This window comes from Lasioglossum baleicum, chromosome 13 (genome assembly GCF_051020765.1).
Source record: "Lasioglossum baleicum chromosome 13, iyLasBale1, whole genome shotgun sequence".
NCBI lineage: Eukaryota > Metazoa > Arthropoda > Insecta > Hymenoptera > Halictidae > Lasioglossum > Lasioglossum baleicum.
The window spans coordinates 1,107,296-1,129,040 of record NC_134941.1 but is presented as its reverse complement, the minus strand read 5'-3'; the positions used below and the strand labels follow the sequence as shown (position 1 = coordinate 1,129,040).

Genomic DNA, 21,745 nt, shown 5'->3' with positions numbered 1-21,745 from the left:
TTAAAGTTGAAAAATATGTTCTTTTTTCAAAGCCATGTTTTTCAAAAACTGTGCGTATAGGAGAAAAATTAAGGACAGATTCGGAATCAGCGCAAAAAACTCTATCAGAAGGACCCAACAGTATATTGAAAACAAATTTGGTGTTGGACAGTGTAATCGGTTCTCCAGAACCGTTAGGCCTGTTGCACAGTCGAGCGCAATTTTCCGGTCTCAAATACGTTCTAAAATTCTAAAAAAAATGTTACATATTTTGGATCCTAAGACGCATTTTATAGAATTTTTTCAGATTTTTTGGTTGCAAACTGTGGTCGTAAATAATGAAAAACCCCCCAAAAATCGGAAAAATATAGATTTCTAGAAAATATGAAAACATGCTTTTTACTGTTTGGTTCCTTGATAAAGTACTACAGCAGGCAGTGTCGTCAATTTTTTTCAGATTTTTTTATTGTGGGACATCATTGTCAAAATTTTTTCGACGTTTCTGCTGTGAGGAGGAAAGTTATACTTATTGATTTTACCGCGGGTGTATATTAAGTAATTTTTAACGTTATTACATGTTATTATACATTACAAAACGCAATTGTTTGACCTAAGAAATGCGATTTAATAGAAAGAAGAATTGTGTTCTGTGCGCGATATATGTACATACTGTGACTCGCAAAAATTTTCGGACGCTCTAAAAATGATAACTTTTTTAATATTATACTATACGATTTGAACTTTTTGGGAAGCTAGAACAATTAGTTTAGTACAGGATGTAAAAATAATTTTTTCAAAAATAGTAACTGATCGGAATTGTAGAAAAAATGAGAGACACTTGGGGAAACTAAAACACCTGGCAGAAGACTGTGAAGGGGTAGAAAGAATTAACATAGGTATAGAAAAGATAGTACAGGAGAAAAGAGTGGGAGAAATTGTAGAATGGGTTAGGAGTATAGAGAAAAAAAGGAAAGAATTAATCACAAGGGATAATCAAGAGAGAGGCATGATTAGCGGGGAGACATTGGGATAGATCACATAGACAATAAGGTATTTGATGTGGCATGGGATATGGATGGATGGGTGGAGGAACGGATGAATGGATAAATAGAGGGATGAATGGCTTCGAGAATTATAATCCATGTACAATTTCTGGGCCACGAGGCTGAAATAAATAAATAAATACGTATTTACTTACTTACTAAAAATTGCATTTTACAACATCTTTATATGGGCCGACATTGAAAATTTAAAAAATACGTTTTGTAAATCTGTGTCAATTAAACATATTCTGAAAATTTCGTCAAAATCGGTCGACGTTGCAATGAGCTACAAACGTTTTAATATAAAATAATAATTCTTAAAAAATATTCTGTTATTTTACACCGATATACCCGACCCGACCCGTATCATGTTACAATGTTTCACTCCACTCCACGGCGACCGAAACCCTCGAGCTTCACTTCCCTTTCCTCCGTTCGTCATCATAGAATAGTGATTCCTGAAAATTGAATGTCTCTGGCCAGACTCGAGTTTTCGACATTTATAGCAAGCTTGCTATAATCGTATTTTATTTGTCAAAATTTAGTTTTCCATTTAAAATATTTTGTTGTTAAAACTCATCAATAGTTTTAAATAGTACTTGAACAATATTAAAAATGATACTGAAATATTGGAATATTACAATTTGGAATGAAGAGTGTAGCCGGACGAGGTAGTCCTCCGAATTATTTAAACAGCCGTTGCGCCATTCAATTTTCGGTCAATTTTTCCCATTTACTTGCATTAATTTAATCATATAATTGCATTTAATTGAAATTGATAATTGAGATTTTTTCCCGATTTTTTGGTTCAAAATGTTAATTACACAAACTGAAAAACACGCAAAAATTCGACAAATGCAGATTTATTTGAGAAACTGAAAAGTAGCATTGATCATATTTTTAGACTAGCAACATACCAGAACTTTTTTTACGACAGCGCGTAAACGACAAAGAGGGACTTTTCAATGACTCCAAGAAAAATGATAAACTTAATGACTCCGAGAAAAATAAAGAACTTAATGACGCTGAGGAAAATGAAAAATTTAATAACTCCAAGAAAAATGGAAACTTCAATGACTCTATGAAAAAACTTGACGGCACTGAGGAAAATGAAAAATTTAATAACTCCAAGAAAAATGGAAAACTTAATGACTTTGAAAAAAATAAAGAACTTACTGACTCTGAGGAAAATGAAAAATTTAATAACTCCCAGTTAACAAGCAGTCTTCAATGCCTCTTAAAAATGCAATTAATCATGTAGGGATTGATCAGGTGTTTCTCGCGATATTAAAAAATATTTACAAATCCTTTGACAAATTCTGCTTTGTGGCGTCAGGATACTGCTTTCGATATTCCATCACAGTTTGTATAGTATACATATATTATTTCTTCTATTTGTTTCTAGATAAAATTTTATTATGATCCTCCATTAGTTTAACGCCCCGTTCAGCGGTATCATTGACCACCTTCAGTCCATGTTTCAGTCAGACTACTTATTATTCATAATAACTTCTTTTTCCGATATTAGAACTATTTTCACCACGTTTTTATTAGCTCGCTTTCTTGTTCTTCTGTAGATTGGAGCGTATTAATGAATTTATTTATATATAATATCTCTGTCAGTTATGTATACATATATGAAAAACTCTTCAAACAAAAGTTGTAGTATATAAGGAGGTGGATATAGTATCAAAGAAAAAAAATTTTTTCAAAGTCATTATTTAAAGTTTTCAAGGTCACGGATGTTTTTCTATCAACAACTGTTTATGCTATATATGGATTCTTAAAGAGAAAAAAGACAAATTCAACGATATATCATAACGTCTATTTATGTCAAGATTTAAAAAATTCAAAATTTTCAAATTTGCTGCGCCTCATTTTCCCATGATCCAATCGGCCCCAACATTTTTCCAGATCATTTTCTCAACATTTGTTACAATTCTGGTTTACGGGACCAAAAAATTTCATGGTCGAAAAATAAAGTCCAGCCTAATGTACATATACGTAAATTACGAGAAGCAGTAAAGGGTGCTTAACGTCGAAGAAGAAAATCCTGGTAATTAAAACTTAATATGTACTACATTCTACGTTATTAGGATAATTGTAGTTTAATTATGATACATTTTATAAGCAATGAAATTAGAGCATCATTGCGAAAAAAGATGAGTTTACAATAACCTCAATATTTTATGAAATTCTATTATAATTATAGTTATGACTGTATTTTTTTATTATAGGAAGACAGAAGATCAAATAAACTTGTGTATGCTAGTATAAAATCAATTTATATATATTATACAACTTATTTTATTATTTGTTTGACAACTAATAAATCTACAAATTGTTTCATAAACTAAAAAATACTTCCTGCATTTTCGTATTCTCCAATCAGTCCAAATAAATACCATCAACCTGTTCTCGATCATATACCTATAGGTATAATGAGGTATTAATATATTTTTATTAATGCAATTATGACAGTAACAAAACGTTTCTATTTTAAATGAATACATATTTTGAACATAGTTTTTATATTTTTAATTTTTTGGAAGGTTAAAAAATGTAATTAAAAAAGTAATGAAAATTAAAAATAAAAAAAAATCCCCGCTGCACGGGGACTCGAATGCTAGCTCCAGATTGCCATTCATACGCTCGACGGCTCGACAGCCGAATTTCAGTTTCGTTTCCGCCGTAAAGCAATGCAACATGGCAACATGGCAAGTGCTAAAAATAGATTGTGGCTGGCATAAGCGCACAAGCAGTGCACACGGATATAGTACAGGTACGCTGGTGAGTGTAGCGCGCGGGCGCGTTGCTAACACGATACATACAGTGTCTTCTGCACCGACGAAATGCCGTCGGTGGCCTCCTGTTTCTCACTCCAGTCAGAATATATCCTAGAGGGCATAAGAGAACACCGAAAAATTTTAGGCTCGCCAACTCCCGTAAGGCTGGCAGTCTTTAATAGTATCTCGTCGGTGGCCTCCTGTTCCTCACTCCAGTCAGAATATATCCTAGAGGGCGTAAGAGAAATATTCGAGCGACACGGATGTCGTCAGATGTGCTAACAGTAAAGTGGGTTCTGTTTCTTGCTAAAGATGATGTAGGTTCTGTTCCATGCTAAAGATGATGTAGGAGCTGTTCCAGGCTAATGTTTCAGGCTAATGTCACCGACGAGATACTGTTAAAGACTGCCAGCCTTACGGGAGTTGGCGGGACTTGAATTTTTCGGTGTTCTCTTACGCCCTCTAGGATATATTCTGACTGGAGTGAGAAACAGGAGGCCAACGACCGCATTTCGTCGGTGCAGAAGACACTGTATTGGTATCGTGTTAGCAACGCGCCCGCGCGCTACACTCACCAGCGTACCTTTACTATATCCGTGTGCGCTGCTTGTGCGAGCCACAATCTATTTTTAGAACTTGCCATGTTGCCATGCTTTACGGCTTACGGAAACGAAACTGAAATTCGACTGTCGAGCCGTCGAGCGTATGAATCGCAATCTGGAGCTAGCCTTCGGGTCCCCGTGCAGCGAGGATTTTTTTTTTATTTTTATTTTTCATTACTTTTTTAATTACATTTTTTAACCTTCCAAAAAATTAAAAATGTTAAAACTATGTTCAAAATATGTATTCATTTTAAATAGAAACGTTTTGTTACTGTCATAATTGCATTAATAAAAATTGGTATATGATCGAGAACAGGTTGATGGTATTTATTTGGACTGATTGGAGAATACGAAAATGCAGGAAGTATTTTTTAGTTTATGAAACAATTTGTAGATTTATTAGTTGTCAAACAAATAATAAAATAAATTGTATAATATATATAAATTGATTTTATACTAGCATACACAAGTTTATTTGATCTTCTGTCTTCCTATAATAAAAAAACACAGTCATAACTATAATTATAATAGAATTTCATAAAATATTGAGGTTATTGCAAACTCATCTTTTTTCGCGATGATGCTCTAATTTTATTGCTTCTCTCGAATGTCCATTTCCTTCCGAGACAGTGCGTTTCTAAGTGTAAATAAAAAATGTTGATATAAAATGTATCATAATTAAACTACAATTATTCTAATAACGTAGAATGTAGTACATATTAAGTTTTAATTACCAGGATTTTCTTCTTCGACGTTAAGCACCCTTTACTGCTTCTCGTAATTTACGTATATGGACATTAGGGTGGACCTTATTTTTCGACCATGAAATTTTTTTGTCCCGTAAACCAGAATTGTAACAAATGTTGAGAAAATGATCTGGAAAAATTTTGGGGCCGATTGGATCATGGGAAAATGAGGCGCAGCAAATTTGAAAATTTTGAATTTTTTAAATCTTTACATAAATAGACGTTATGATATATCGTTGAATTTGTCTTTTTTCTCTTTAAGAATCCGTATGTAGCATAAACAGTTGTTGATAGAAAAAACATCCGTGACTTTGAAAACTTGAAATAATTACTTTGAAAAAAAATTTTTTTCTGATACTATATCCACCTCCTAATATACTACAACTTTTGTTTGAAGAGTTTTTTTATATATACATAACTGACAGAGATATTAAGGGGCGTAATTTGCACTATTCGGTAGCTATTTTCATAGCTACATGCTGCCGAATAATGAAAATTACGCCTCGTAATCGAAAAAATAGGACTTTTGAGGCAGATAGCGCCCTAGATCGATGTTTTATCTAGCGTTTTTGACTAGTGAAAAACCCCGTGTTTGTATTATCGAGAAATGAGTAAATGAATATCTTGCAATCCTGGAAGTCTCTCTACTACCTTAACTAAATTCATTAATACGCTCCAATCTACAAAAGAAAAACAGTTAAAATATCGGAAAAAGAAGTTATTATGAATAATAAGTAGACTGACTGAAACATAGACTGAAGGTGGTCAATGATACCGCTGAACGGGGCGTTAAACTAATGGAGGATCATAATAAAATTTTATATAGAAACAAAGAGGAGAAATAATATATACTATACAAACTGTGTGATGGAATATCGACAGCAGTATCCTGACGCCACAAAACAGATTTGTCAAAGGATTTTTTAATATTTTTTAATATAGAGAGAAACACCTGATCAATCCCTGCATGATTAATTGCTTTTTTAAGAGGCATTGAAGACTGCTTATTGACTGAGAGTTATTAAATTTTTCATTTTTCTCAGAGTCAGTAAGTTCTTTATTTTTCTCGGAGTCATTAAGTTTTCCATTTTTCTCGGAGTTATTCAATTTTTCATTTTCCTCAGTGTCGTCAAGTTTTTTCATATAGTCCAGTCGGCAGGTCGAAAAAAAGGCGTCTACCTGGAAAGTATTCCGAACTTAATGAAATTTTGACACGTCATTTAGGGGTACTCTGGGGTGTCGAATCTCAGTTTTCGACCTCGAGGACCCCGTGCTAACTTGGGGAGGGGGAAAAACCACGATTTTTATTACCTTGTTTTGGTTTTTCGCCTATTACTCAAAAACTGTGGGTCCTCAGAACTTTTGTTTTTCATTTTTGGAAAGAGCATTAAATTTCCTTCAAATTTCACTGGTCAATCTTTTTTTTTGACCCAACAGGCACCGATAGACAGGCGTTCAAAATTAGGAAATGTTTCTCAAAATGACATTTTGAGCCACGCATTGTGACATTTAGCAGGCAATTGCAAGTTTTTGGCTCATAACTTTAGTTTTTCAACATATCTATATATAATCTTCATACTACGGATACCCCTTACATTTTCACTATTAACTGAGGAGGATAGCACAATTTATTTACTTCAACCGAGTGGATTCAAGCCTTTTTATATTTTTGTTGGTATATGTTTAATAGCAATATAGATATTAATAATAAAAAAAAACATCCCCGATCGGACCCCGCCGTCGTTTTTTTCAGTTTTTGAGTAATAGGCGAAAAATCAAAACAAGGTAATAAGAATCGTGGTTTTTTCTCCCAAGTTAGCACAGGGTCCTCGAGGTTGAAAACTCAGATTCGACACCCCAGAGTACCCCTAAATGACGTGTCAAAATTTCATTAAGTTGGGAATACTTTCCAGGTAAAAGTACCTGGCGACTAGACTATACGCGCTGTCGTAAAAAAAGTTCTGGTATGTTGATAGTCTAAAAATATGATCACAATGCTATTTTTCAATTTCTCTAAAACACCTGCATTTGTCGAATTTTTGCGTGTTTTTCACTTTGTGTAATTAACATTTTGAACCAAAAAATCGGGAAAAAATCTCAAATATCAATTTCAATTAAATGCAATTATATGATTAAATTAATGCAAGTAAATGGGGAAAATTGACCGAAAATTGAATGGCGCAACGGCTGTTTAAATAATTCGAAGGACTACCTCGTCCGGCTGGGCCCTTCATTCCAAATTGTAATATTCCAATATTCCAATATCATTTTAAATATATTCAAGTACTATTTAAAACTATTAATGAGTTTTAACAACAAAATATTTTAAATAGAAAACTAAATTTTGACATATAAGATAAGATTATAGCAAGCTTGCTATAAATGTCGAAAACTCGAGTCTGGCCAGAGACATTCAATTTTCAGGAAACACTATTCTATGATGACGAACGGAGAAAAGGGAAGTGAAGCTCGGGGGCTTCGGTCGCCGTGGAGTGGAGTGAAACATTGTAACATGATACGGGTCGGGTCGGGTATATCGGTGTGAGACTACTAATCAAACAACAAAGCTTAATTATTTATCATTATTTTTTTATAGGATTTTCCTTAACATATTTGGTGAATTTTGTTTCTTTTTATGAAAATGATACCAAAATTATATAATTCCGATGATATTTGCTTATGCAATGAGCGACGCAAGTTTCGGACACAAAGAAGGACAGCGTCGGGAAAAAAAGAGACGCGGAGAGTCCTTATTCTTTTAAGATTTCGACTTCGACTTCGTCTGCTAGCTCTTCGTCTCGTCGCACAATGTACTCATAAATGAATCATGTTTCAGGAAGTGGTTCAGTTCAGAATGAAATAAAATAATGTTACACGCACTTTTTAAATAGCGTCATATATGGTGCAAGAAATATTCGTATAGAGTCAAATAGAATTATTTTTTTAGATATCTTCGTACGAAATACTGCCTCTAAATAACATTGTATGGATAGGAGCCGTCGAAAATTAGTTTAATTAGTTAATACTTTTATCTTGTTACTACCTCTACTTTAATAATTGCAGTCAATAATGCTGTCGAGCATTACAAGTATGGGATAAATAAGTAAAAAAATTAATTTTCTGTTTCCTACTAAGGATCTTAATAAGAACGATTGAATTTTGTCATTACACAACATAACAAAATATTTTTTAAGAATCATTATTTTATATATAACGCAATAATGTTCAAATTACTTTTAAATTCCAATACATTTGTAGAATATTACGTAGTAATTACTTCCATTTTTCCTACATCTATAAACTATCGATTATATTGTAAACAATTATTACAATGGTGATAATAAGGAAAATAAGAATGCAATAAGTGAATTATATATAGTATTATAAGGCAATTACAGAATAGGTAATGTCAGCATTCTACTATATCATTCTTCTTCAACTTGACGAATATCTCGTCGATTGTAGAACTTTTACCGCTGTGGTATATCAGATCACTGTAACTTTCCCGTTATCCCCGCGCCCACTCGCGCCCACTTACCGGTCCCGCGGAATAACACAGGGGCTGGCAGTCTTTAATAGTATCTCGTCGGTGCTCTCTGCTGCCAGCAGAGTAGTAATTATACAAAATAGTAATTATAATAGTATTATAATAGTATAATAGTATAGTATAATACTAGTGGAAAACAACGTAGGGGCAATAGTAGGCTATGGTGGGGGTATGGTTTAGTACCAGTGATGCCAAGGCTGTGGTACTGAGCATCATCTCCCCGAAACAAGTCTGAGCTATATCTACATAGATCTGAATTACGGTGCTTCTACAGTATTGATATTCTATTTAGACGCGTACTATCGCGTGTCCGTAAATTTGTCGGAATTTTTAGTACGCGGTGTGTGTGTGTGTGTGTGTGTGATCCGGAGATTTAAAGACAACAGTGCTCAGTGATAACACGTCGAACTCTAACGAACGAACGTTGATGAACTCTGGACACAATCTTCAGCATCATACGGTGGACCTCTCGCCCATATCGCCTCCTGCTGCAGACTTTGTCCATCAGCGAAAGATAAGTACCGATTATCAGCCATAATTTTCGACTGTGCGTTTTCGTAAATAGACTAGATTTAATCATACATATATACGGTGCGTGCGAGTACGTAGTATAATCATAATGGATAGGATCTGCATAATTGGTCAAAAGCGTACGTCGCTTAAACGACAAATAACGCAGCTCGAGAACTACATCACGTCGGGTCAATATGACGAAACGAATCTCAAAATGCGGTTGAATAGAGTCACGGAATTGTTTCACGCATACGAGGAGTTGAATGATGAACTCGCAATTATCGATCCTGAGAATAATCATTTGGACGAAATACAAGACATTCAGGATCGGTATTACGACATCGCAAGTAAAATTAAGTCTATGGAAGTCGCTGCACCTTCATCCGCGCCGGTAAACGAGACGCTCGGTAATTCATACTTAAATACGACCTTAGGAGAGGGACGACGGCGTACGTTGAAATTGCCGGTCGCCGAATTACCGAAATTTGACGGAAGCTTGGAAAAGTGGCTCTCATATAAGAACACATTTCTAACTATGATCGACGGGCGTACCGACATAACAGATTTAAAAAAGTTTATCTATTTGAAAAACTCGCTAATCGGTGACGCGCTGAACAAGATTTTGGTTTTCAATATAAGCGCGGATAACTATCAAAATGCGTGGCGTCTTTTAGTAGATTCGTACGAAAAACGGCGTATTCTCGTTTCAGAGCACTTAGACGCCATTATTGACTTAGGAACAGCAAATAAAATCCCAGCTAGCGGACTCGCGAAATTGGTTGACGATGTTCGTCAACATTTGAATATGCTACAATCATTAAAGGTTACTCCGGATAGTTCTTTGATTATTCGATTTCTAGAAAGAGCAATGCCTAGCGAGATACGTGAAAAATGGGAAGAGACACTGAGCTTGGACACTCTTCCTACGCTGGAAGAATTTTACAAGTTCATAAACGAAACGAAGTTCCGACGGATCACTCTAGAGAAGGGTGCCGTTCGCGATAACACCGAAACGGGAGTCAAGCGTCGGTCCGAACGGGAATCTCATAGAATCAAAACGCGTAAAGGTGAGGCTGGCGCGCGTGCCTTCGTTACAGCTACCGTGCGCACTTGCTCTTATTGCAACAAACACCATTTATTATATATTTGCCCGGAATTCGTAAAATTGCCCGTGTCCCAACGTTGGGACATTATAAACCGAAAGAATTTGTGCCGAAACTGTTTGCGATCTCATAGCGGAAAATGTCGGTCGTCACGTTGTAAACATTGTGGGCGTTTTCACCATTCGTTGCTGCACAATTTCGGCACGCGACAACCTTCTACCGTACAGGCTGATACTATGCTAAAGTCCGCGAATGGCGCGGCTGAACCGGGTTCAGCATGACTATCAAGGCTCGCATTGACCGCCGCGTGTCGCGTTCCTCGCTCACAGTTAATAATGAGTGCAATAGTTCGCATCCGAAAGTACAACGGAACGTTCATTGAAGCTCGGGCACTTCTCGATACCTGCGCGACGGCGCATTTTATGACTGAGACTCTCGCACAACAGCTAAACCTTCCTACCCAACCATGCTCGATTGCGATTAACGGAATCAATGAGATGGCCACGATATCAAAAGATTTGATTCAGGTTACGCTCCGATCGCTCCACAGCGACTTCCAGAAAACATTAACGTGTTTAACTGTCTCGCGAATTACGGATTCGGTACCCGATGAGGTATTTCCACGCGAATCAATAGCAATTCCTGCTAACATACGTCTTGCCGATCCTGAATTTCATATTCCGCGGCCCGTTGATATTCTGATTGGCGCTGGGGCCACTTTGTCATTGATATCGATAGGGCAGATCAACTTATCTCGCGATGACTGCGATCTAATTTTACAGAAAACCCAACTTGGATGGGTGGTAGTAGGCGGAACAACAGACAGCGCGGAAAATCGAGTTATCTCGTGCAATCTAGCAGAGTTGAAAGAACAAATCGCGAAGTTCTGGCTGATTGAAAACGTGGACGCAGAAACGTCGAAACTATCCGTAGAATCGTTATGCGAGACTCATTATAGCGAAAACACGACGCGTACTGAGAGCGGACGATACGTAGTACGATTACCATTTCGTGCCGGCGATAGAGATTTCGGCGACATGCGACAGATCGCCTTACGTCGGTTCCACTCACTTCAGCGAAAGCTCAACGCAAACTCAATTCTTAAGGAAGAATATCACAAGGTGATGCAAGAGTACATTACGCTTGAGCATATGTCATTGGTCACCGACGACTCAACTACTGGCTACTATATGCCACATCACGCCGTCGTAAAGGTCACAAGTACGACTACAAAAATCCGCGTCGTGTTCGATGCGTCGGCCAAGTCGCCTAAAAATATGTCATTAAACGATGGACTTATGGTAGGTCCTACAATACAAGACAAACGTTTCGAACATTTGTTACGATTCCGCACGTATTCCTATGTCATTACCGCCGACATCGAAAAAATGTACCGACAAGTCTTAGTTCACCCACAAGACCGCAAATATCAGCGTATATTCTGGTATCACGACAATAGAATCAAAACATTTGAACTAAATACCGTTACCTTTAGCGTATCGTCCGCTCCGTACCTCGCTATCCGAACCATACAACAGCTCGCGATCGACGAAGGCGCAGATTTCCCATATGCTTCCGAAATTTTGAAACGCGATTTATACGTTGGCGATCTTTTGACAGGTGCAAATTCTTTGGAGGAGGTTTTAATTGTTCGCAATGAGGTGATCGAACTCCTGAAACGCGGCGGTTTCACTATTCGGCAATGGGCCTCGAACCACAATCACGCCCTTGACTCCATAAGCGAAAAGCTTCTCGGAACGGATTACGCGACCGATGAGAGCCCGGTGATAAAGACCTTAGGCATCGGATGGCACGCGCAGGGGGATAAATTGGTATATACTGTAAATTCATCAGAATCTCCCACGAAATCGACAAAGCGCGAAATTCTATCTGAGATCGCCAAAATTTTCGACCCTCTCGGGCTTCTGGGACCAATAATTCTGACTGCCAAGGTTTTCATGCAGGAATGTTGGAAAACGAAGCTCGATTGGGACGAATTGGTTCCGCTAGCGCTGCATACGCAATGGCTAACCTTCTCGAACCAACTTCCGTGTATAAACAATTTATCGATAGATCGGAGACTTTTGCTCGACAATCCTACCAGCATCGAAATTCATGGATTTTGCGACGCGAGCAAGGTGGGATATGGCGCGTGTATCTACATTCGTTCCCGCAATCAGAAGGATCGCACCCTCGTTCGTCTGGCATGTGCTAAATCGCGAGTTGCACCTCTTAAAGAGACAACTATACCGCGGCTCGAACTATGCGGTGCGTTAACGTTGGCCCGGCTTTATCAAGAGACCGGGGTTGCTTTGTAACGATCCGACTTCGCGATGCCCTGTAGCTCAAGAGTTACCAGGGTTCGTTAGGATGGAGGTAATGAAGGTTGTGCGAAGTCTGGTAAAACTCAGGTTTATTTAATAATAATTCCTGGTGCCTGGACGAGTTTCTGGCGGCGGCGATCTCTGTCGTGACAGCGGTAGCTGACGCGACGACGGCGACGGCGGAGGTTCGTGGTCCGGCGAGAACGCGGCGGAGAAACGGCCGGCGAACAGTCAGCCTGGTCGGTCAAGGCTCGGTCGGCGCACTTACAACTAACACTACACTAATTTACGGCGCACTTACAACTGACACTACTCTACTTACGAACTACGGACGCGGGTTAAAAGACGGGCCGGGTGCGGTCCGGACAAGCGAGACCATGCTTCTGGCGGACACGGTGCGTTGGCGATTCCGGACTATGCTACCGCGGCTGGATTCTGGACGCGGGTAAAAACGGCGATCTCGTCGTCCAGCGGTATCTGGCACGACGAGCCGGTCTGGTACGGTGCGCGAATATTCTCGCGACTTGCGGGAACGTCTTTCCGGAGACGGTGCTACGGATGCGCGGATACGTCGCGGATTCCGGTACGTCGCGGTTTCGACGGGGAGCGTCTCCTGGAGCGGTCGTCTCGACCTGCGGACTGGACGGCCTCGTCGTCCAGCAGGAACGTCTGTACACTCGAACGGAAGCCCCCGATCGAAGAGTACCGAAGCGCTCGCGTCCTGGACGCACCCAGGAGTATTCGAGCTCGTTCACTGACTGGCGAGGATGAGACTGTCTCCAGGTGAACTCCGGTGAAAATTCGTCTCGTTCTGCCTTATATAGACAGAAGACGAAAGCACGGACCACGAAGAGTGCCGCTCGCGTCGCGGCTGATTCTTCGCGGTGATTGGTGCGGGCCAGTTTCGGCAAAGTCTACAAATATGACTGCCGTTCGATCGCTCTTACTCTTAGGCCTAGACGCGGCTCGCGACGAGACGTTGTCTCGTCGCAGCTTTTAAGTTCTCAGTTAATCGTGTTCTTTTCTGGACAGATTCCACCATAGTATTACAGTGGCTAAAAAAGTCTCCAACCGTGTTGAAGGTTTTTGAATCGAATCGCGTTGCGGAAATCCAGGCCATCAAGGAAGCGGAATGGCGGCATATCAAAACAAAAGACAATCCGGCCGATGCATTGTCTCGCGGACAACTTCCTGCGACATTCCGCGAGAACGATTCGTGGTTCGAGGGACCCCATTGGTTACGCGAACACGAGTCTACTTGGCCGGCAAGTTTAAACATTACTGTCAAGGAGTTACCGGGTTGTAAGAAAAATACATGTTTAACATTACAGCACGACAGATGCGAATTTTTTCACAATTTTTCTTCGTATAGAAACCTCACACGTGTAATCGCGCGTTGCTTACGTGTGCGGCGATCTAACAAATATACGGGCGAGTTGTGTATAGCAGAAATAAGCAACGCGGAATGCGTCATCATCAAAACGATACAAAGAGAACAATTCTCCGAGGAAATTGAACGCATTTCGGCATCGAAGGAAGTAAAAGGCAGTCGACTCGCATCGCTGAGTCCGTTTCTGGACGAATTCGGACTTCTTCGTGTCGGCGGTCGGTTACAGAATGCCAAAATTCCCTACACACAGAAACATCCGATTCTTTTACCATCTTATCATCATGTTACTGATCTTATAATCCGTGAAATACACGAACGCACGTACCATGCCGGTATTCAAACAACCCTATACACCACTCGCCATCGTTTCTGGCTCCTGGACGGAAAAAATCAAGTGAGGAAAGTCGTACGACGATGCGTTCGTTGCATCCGTTTCCGACCGTCTCCGTTACAAGGAAAAATGGGAAATTTACCCAAATCACGTGTCGAAGAAACGGCGGCTTTTACTCACACCGGTGTAGATTTCTTCGGGCCGTTCTTTATTAAAGAAAAAAAGCATCGCAATAGAAACAGCGTAAAGGCATACGGTTGCGTTTTTATTTGTATGTCGGTCAAGGCGGTCCACATCGAAATCGTAAGCGATCTTACAACCGAGGGTTTTCTCGGCGCCTTCAGACGTTTCATCGGGCGTCGAGCTATACCTGCACACGTATATTCGGACAATGGTACTAATTTTGTCGGCGCGAATAACCAGCTACGCGAATTGTATGCATTGTTCGAATCCACAGAATTTAAAGAAACCGTCAACGAATTTGCCGTAAGCAAGTCCATAACGTGGCATTTTAATCCACCGTTAACACCACACTTTCGGAGGCATATGGAAGGCCGCTGTAAAATCGTTCAAGCATCATTTTAAACGGGTTATCGGCGAACGTCTCTTCACGTTTGAAGGTCGACCACTTACGATGCTACCGGAAAATAATTATCTTTCCGTTCCAGAGAACCGGCTAACCTCTTGGAAGGTAATTTCGAAGGCTCGACAAGACTTTTGGAAACTATGGTACCAAGAGTACCTCAATGAATTACAAAAGCGCCAAAAATGGTTCACAACCCGTGGCGAACTCCAGGTCAATTCAGTTGTAATCCTGATGGACAAAAATCTACCTTGCATGCGATAGAGGCTGGGCAGAGTCATGGAGGTCCACCCCGGCAAGGATGGCGAAATCCGAGTCGCCACAATCAAAACCACCAACGGCGTTATCAAGCGGAACATCACGCAATTGTGTCCATTGACTGAACACACATAACGAGACGTGAACATTACATTGGATTGTCGGCGTTTGAATCCCGCGGAACTATAGCGACGTAGTTTATAAGTTAGATTTATTACTCGTCCACTCGCAACGGGGGGAGCGTGTTCGACCGCGACCATAAATTTTCGTCGCGACGAAGAGGGTTTTCCTTTTTTTTTTGTACTCGAGTCAAGGGTACGAAGTGAGGACCGAGAACGGTCTACGTCTCGTGACATAGACCAGACAGGATGTTCTTTGTTCACGGTTTTAGTGCGGGTCAGCCTCAATATAAGCATGTGCGCGCCATAACGTAAACCATCGGTCGACTGCGCGGCGCCGAATTTTCCTGGGGTCTTCGAGCGAAGACAAAAGGACGGTTGGGCCCCAGATGAGGGTAGTCGGAAAGGCACGATCGAGACAGTCGTAGAAGGTCGTCCGGTAGAGTCACTTCGATATCCTTCGGACAAGGATCAGAGAAGAGATCGTGTGATTTGAACCACGGTAGTGTCCAGTGTGAACGATATTGCGCGATATTGCAAATCATGTTTGAACATGATCATAACGAACATACATACATACCAACATAAGGGATCCCTCGGAGTCGTACTCCGCCAGCTCGTGCCGCAGCACACACTACATACTTGAGGGATCCCGCGGAATCACGATTTCCGCCAGGTCGTGCCGTAGCACACCTCTACATACACTCGTGTGGATCCCATGGAGGAGTGTCTCCAACAGGTCGTGCCGTAGCACACATTTATCCATATACACCAAGGGATCCCTCGGAGTCATACTCCGCCAGGTCGTGCCGCAGCACACACTACATACTTTAGGGATCCCGCGGAATCATATGGGATCCAGTAGAACTCCGAGTCGTATACATAACGCTACCATACATACACTCGTGTGGATCCCATGGAGGAGTGTCTCCAACAGGTCGTGCCGTAGCACACATTTATCCATATACACCAAGGGATCCCTCGGAGTCATACTCCGCCAGGTCGTGCCGCAGCACACACTACATACTTGAGGGATCCCGCGGAATCATATGGGATCCAGTAGAATTCCGAGTCGTATACATAACGCTATCAATACATGATAATTCATTATTAGCGCTACTCTAACGCTCACATCTTCATCGTTATTTCTTTTGTAATCAATGTTGAATTCTATATTTCTGGGGTTTTTATGCCGCAAGGCTTTTCCCCAATGAGCCAATAAACTATTCAAGATATTTCGGCTCAATTCTATTTTCTTTATTTATAATTCATTCCTTTTCCACTTTTATATCCTAACACTATTTTTTTGAAATACGGGATTTCTCCATGTTGGAGAGATTTCGACGATACAGCAAGGGTCCGGCTCCCGACGTTATTCGTCTCGCTAATGCACATTTGGGGCCCGAACGTAGTCACAATCGCTAGATAAAAGATCAATCTAGCGCGTGAGCTCGTAAAAGTGGCCTAATTTTGCGTTTTCGAGGCGTAATTTGCATTATTCGGCAGCATGATGTCTGCTCGGGAGGCTCTGTAAGCAGGCGTGAAAGCCGGACCGCGCGGCGCACTCAAACACTCACCGCTCGGGCAGCGTGTACGTGTGCCTAGGCGGATTGCAAGGGTCCGGCTCCCGACGTTATTCGTCTCGCTAATGCACATTTGAGACCCCTACGTAGTCACAATAGCTAGATAAAAGATCAATCTAGCGCGTGAGCTCGCCCAAGTGGCCTAATTTTGCGTTTCCGAGGCGTAATTTACATTATTCGGCAGCATGATGTCTGCTCGGGAGGCTCTGTAAGCAGGCGTGAAAGCCGGACCGCGCGCCGCGCGGCGCACTCACACACTCATCGCTCGGGCAGCGTGTACGTGTGCCTAGACGGATAGCAAGGGTTCAGCTCCCGACGTTATTCGTCTCGCTAATGCACATTTGAGACTCCTACGTAGTCACAATCGCTAGATAAAAGATCAATCTAGTGCGTGAGCTCGCCCAAGTGGCCTACTTTTGCGTTTTCGAGGCGTAATTTACATATATATATGTTGTTATAAATATATATGTATATAAATAAATATTGTTATAAATATATATGTATATATAAATGTATACATCTTTAAAGAACGTTGTTTAGTACTTTTTAATATTCAGAAACCATATATCGTACTGGTACATATCTTTGAAGACGCTATATAGTGCTTTTATTTTTATATTTTTACTATCATTATTGTTATTGCCATTATTTCTATTACTATTACTAGACGACGGATGTTCTGTATTTATGAAAAGAATAAGTATAAATGTAACACAAATCAGTAAATAAAAAAAAATTATAAAAATGTATAATTCTATAGACATATAGTTTTATATAAAATTTTTTTTTTTAATTCTATGTATGTATACATATATACAGGGTGTCCCAAAATTCGTGAAAATCCCGAAAGGGGGTGGTTCCTGAGACCATTCTAAGAGACATTTTCCTTTGCTCCAAAGTCAACTGCGGCTTTGTTTAGGAGTTATTAACGAAAAACACGGACCAATCAGAGCGCGCCCTGGGCCGCCGCGCCGTCACGATGCGATGTCACGGCGTACCGCGACACTCGCTTGCCGGCGCGGCTTGGCCAGGGCGCGCTCTGATTGGTCCGTGTTTTTCGTTAATAACTCCTAAACAAAGCCGCAGTTGACATTGGTGCAAAGGAAAATGTCTCTTAGAATGGTCTCAGGAACCACCCCCTTTCGGGATTTTCACGAATTTTGGGACACCCTGTATTTTTGCATACATACAGGGTGTCCCAAAACCCCTTCGACTCCGGGAAATGGGAGGTTCCTTAGGTCATTTGAAGCAACATTTTCCTTTGCACCAATGTCAGCCGGGGCTTTGTTTAGGAGTTATTAACGAAAAACACGGACCAATCAGAGCGCGACCTAGACGCGCGATGGCACGTTCAGCCCGTCGCGCCGGGAGACGAGCGTGGCGTAACGCCGCGATGCCGCAACGAACAAGAGTTTCTCGAGATTATGTGAATCTTCCCCGATTTGGATGAGCTTTGGATATGTTGTCAAGACCATGATTCTGAACAACATTTCCCTTTACAGTTTTTGTCGGTCGGCTTTAGTTTACGCGACAAATGTAAAAACTTGTAATTGTAAATCGATCGATTGTACTATCTTCTACCCGATTTGGATGAGCTTTGGATATGTTGTCAAGACCACGATTCTGAACAACATTTCCCTTTACAGTTTTTGTCGGCCGGCTTTAGTTTACGCGATAAGTAACTTGTAATTGGAACGAGGGAAAAAGCAGAAACTGATTGTATTAAAACCTCACTTATTCAGCCGTAAATCCATTTGCTGCTTCGAAATGTGTGTCTCTGGGTCACTCGGTGACGAACTGTACAGATGTCTTCAGGTATACGACAGTACCGAAAGCTAAGGGACGTACGGTCAGGTGAACGAACTGCACAGGTGGTGGTAGATAGCAGGTATACGACAGCCCGAGGGATGTGCGATCAAATCAACGAGATCCGGACTTTTCACTTTCACTTTCACACAGATGCCATGAAATTTTTCCACACTTAATTGCAATACCACAATTCCACAAACAATTGCAATATCATTTGTATTGCAGCACACATCACAACAATCAGATAACATGATCACTAGCGAACGTAAACTTTCTAAAAGAAGAATATCCCGAATTTTTCTTTCACTTCTCACTGTACGTTTTAGCACTGGGAACATTTCACGGCGACAGTCGATGCACTAAAATCCTTCAAAGTTGACGAATTGATCACTCACAATTATTTGGCACGTGTACGGTGTCCCTCCCTCTCGTTGTCCATAAATTAGTCTTATGGCCAGGCCGGTAATTGCACCGCTGGTGGTAGCTGTCAGGTACGCGATCGCAGTCAAATCCTAAGGGCTGCAAAAGGAGGGCTGCACGGCAAGTGCGTCTGGACGTTGACCTGGGTCAACGCACCTGTCACTTCAGTACGTGGCAGGTAGTTCTTGCCTCATTCCTGCATTGTATGTAAGCATTGAAAAGGGCATCTTCGTGGCCTTGAAAAGGGCCGATTAAAAGAAAAGGAGTTGGTGTTGCGTTAAATATTGGGGCCCTGAAAAGGGCCGATTGGAACTGTGACCCCAAATCAGTGCATCAGATGTTCGAAATGGCCGCCGTTCATCCGAATGCAAAGCTCGGCCCGCTGAATTGTCTGTTGAACAACTCTGTCAAGGGTTGTCCGGCTGATGTTCACAATGGCACCGTGAACTAGTGCAACCAACTCTTCCGGGGTGTTAACCGGCTGCTTGTACACCTTTTCCTGAAATGACATTTATTAAAGAAAAACAAAATGTAAGTAAACACGTGTACGATAATGAGTGGAAAATACCTAAAAAATACATGAAAATTGAAATTACCTTCAAATAGCCCCACAAGTAAAAATCCAGCGGATTAAGGTCAGGTGACCGTGGGGGCCACGCAACAGGACCACCGCGGCCGATCCACCTGTCCTGATAGGCTTCGTCCAAATGGGCGCGGACACTTGCGGCATAGTGCGCTGGCGCACCGTCCATTTGGAAATACATGTTCTGCCGGATCGCATAAGGAACATCGTCTATGAGATCCGGCAGAACATGTTCCAAAAAGATTCGAAACGTCGGGCCGTTCAGTCTATCGGGTAGAATGTACGGCCCGATTATGTGCTCGCCACAAATGCCGGCCCATAAGTTTACCGACCAGCGGGTCTGTGCTGCGCGTTGCCGAAGCACCCGCGGATTCTCTACGCTCCACATATGCGAATTGTGGGCGTTGAAGCACCCTTCTCTTGTGAAGAGTGATTCGTCGCTCCACAATATGCATGCGGGGAACGCCGGATTCTGCGACACTTCATCCAGCAGCCACCTGCAATACCGAAGCCGCCGGTCGAAATCCGCAGGTAGCAGTTGTTGTACCCGCACATATTTGAACGGGTGCATCCCACGATCCTGCAGAATTCGGTGTACCGACGACCGGCTGACCCTAGAAGTAAACATACATGAAAATGCATAAATCTATTGTTAAATTATATTTCTTTTCGCTTTAATGAAATACATGATAGCGGTGTACTTTTACTTACCTTGTTCGGCGACTGACGTCGCGCACGCTCACGGTGCCATCCTCTTCAACAATATCCAATACTTGTGCGACATGATCCGCGGACCTCGCTGTACTAAGTCGACCGGTGCCCACGCGATTAAAATCAAACCTCCCGAACGTCGAAAGTCTACGTGCCAACTGCCGAATGTAATGGGCTGACGGTGGTGGTGTGATGTGTGGCTGCTCTAGTATGATGCGTCTCGCAGTGGCAGCAGCATTGCCGTTGCAATGGATGTGCGTGGAAATCATTGCGTAGTGTTCTCGGTGAGAGTACATGATGCGACGTGGACTTGGACTAACTGCAGTTTTCCAAACAAGCTTCGACCACCCCTAAATATCCCTACCACGAAGCAAAACTGAGGATACAGGAACATTCTAAAAAACACGTGTTTTGCAGAAGTAGAAAGTGCAGCAGTGTGACTCCTACCTTTCCTCCGCGATAGAAAACAGGGATCCGCATCTCCGAAAGGGATTGTGTCATAAATCAGAACTCTTCAGTTACTCGGGAGTGTCCGCAGGACACGGGAATGGAAAAATTTTCTCTTGCACATGTTGAGTTTAAGAATTTTTTGGGCCGTGCAGTTAGGTCCTAAAAGATTTACGGTGTGCGCCGCTTGACCTTACCGAGGCAGTCTAGCCGCGATGTAGGAGGCACGATACAGGAATAATGCAAATTACGCTGCCTTCCAGCAGTGTGTGACTCCCGCCTTTCCTCCGCGATAGAAAACAGGGATCCACTTCTCCGGAACGGATTGTGTCATAAATCAGAACTCTTCAGTTACTCGCAGGGACCCTAACTGTTATAACCAAAATGAAAAAAGTCATGGAATCTATCGATCGCATTATCGATCGCACATAATAGTTATCATCATTAATAAGTTATCTCATAAATTTTTTATTCATAGAATTGATCATTGATCATATCGAAATAAATTTCTCTCATCGATAATTGTTATTCCATGACTTTTTTCATTTTGGTTATAACAGTTAGGGTCCCTGCGAGTAACTGAAGAGTTCTGATTTATGACACAATCCGTTCCGGAGAAGTGGATCCCTGTTTTCTATCGCGGAGGAAAGGCGGGAGTCACACACTGCTGGAAGGCAGCGTAATTTGCATTATTCCTGTATCGTGCCTCCTACATCGCGGCTAGACTGCCTCGGTAAGGTCAAGCGGCGCACACCGTAAATCTTTTAGGACCTAACTGCACGGCCCAAAAAATTCTTAAACTCAACATGTGCAAGAGAAAATTTTTCCATTCCCGTGTCCTGCGGACACTCCCGAGTAACTGAAGAGT

The 21,745-nt window shown here is 41.4% G+C and overlaps 1 protein-coding gene across 1 annotated transcript; it reads left to right on the top strand.

Annotated features, from left to right (window-relative positions):
* The first annotated feature begins 10,596 nt into the window (after nucleotides 1-10,596).
* On the top strand, nucleotides 10,597-12,637 carry LOC143215116 (uncharacterized). Its single transcript, XM_076436927.1, has 2 exons — nucleotides 10,597-10,680; nucleotides 11,102-12,637. Exons 1-2 carry the CDS (start codon nucleotides 10,597-10,599, stop codon nucleotides 12,635-12,637), a joined length of 1,620 nt encoding a protein of 539 aa, XP_076293042.1.
* Nucleotides 12,638-21,745: the final 9,108 nt, after the last annotated feature.

Excerpts from the sequence above, each read along its gene's own strand:
- LOC143215116 (XM_076436927.1), top strand. The coding sequence starts at position 10,597 with ATGACTATCAAGGCTCGCATTGACCGCCGCGTGTCGCGTTCCTCGCTC. Across the intron at positions 10,681-11,101 it reads GCAATAGTTCGCATCCGAAA|AAAACCCAACTTGGATGGGT; the intron begins GTACAACGGAAC and ends CTAATTTTACAG.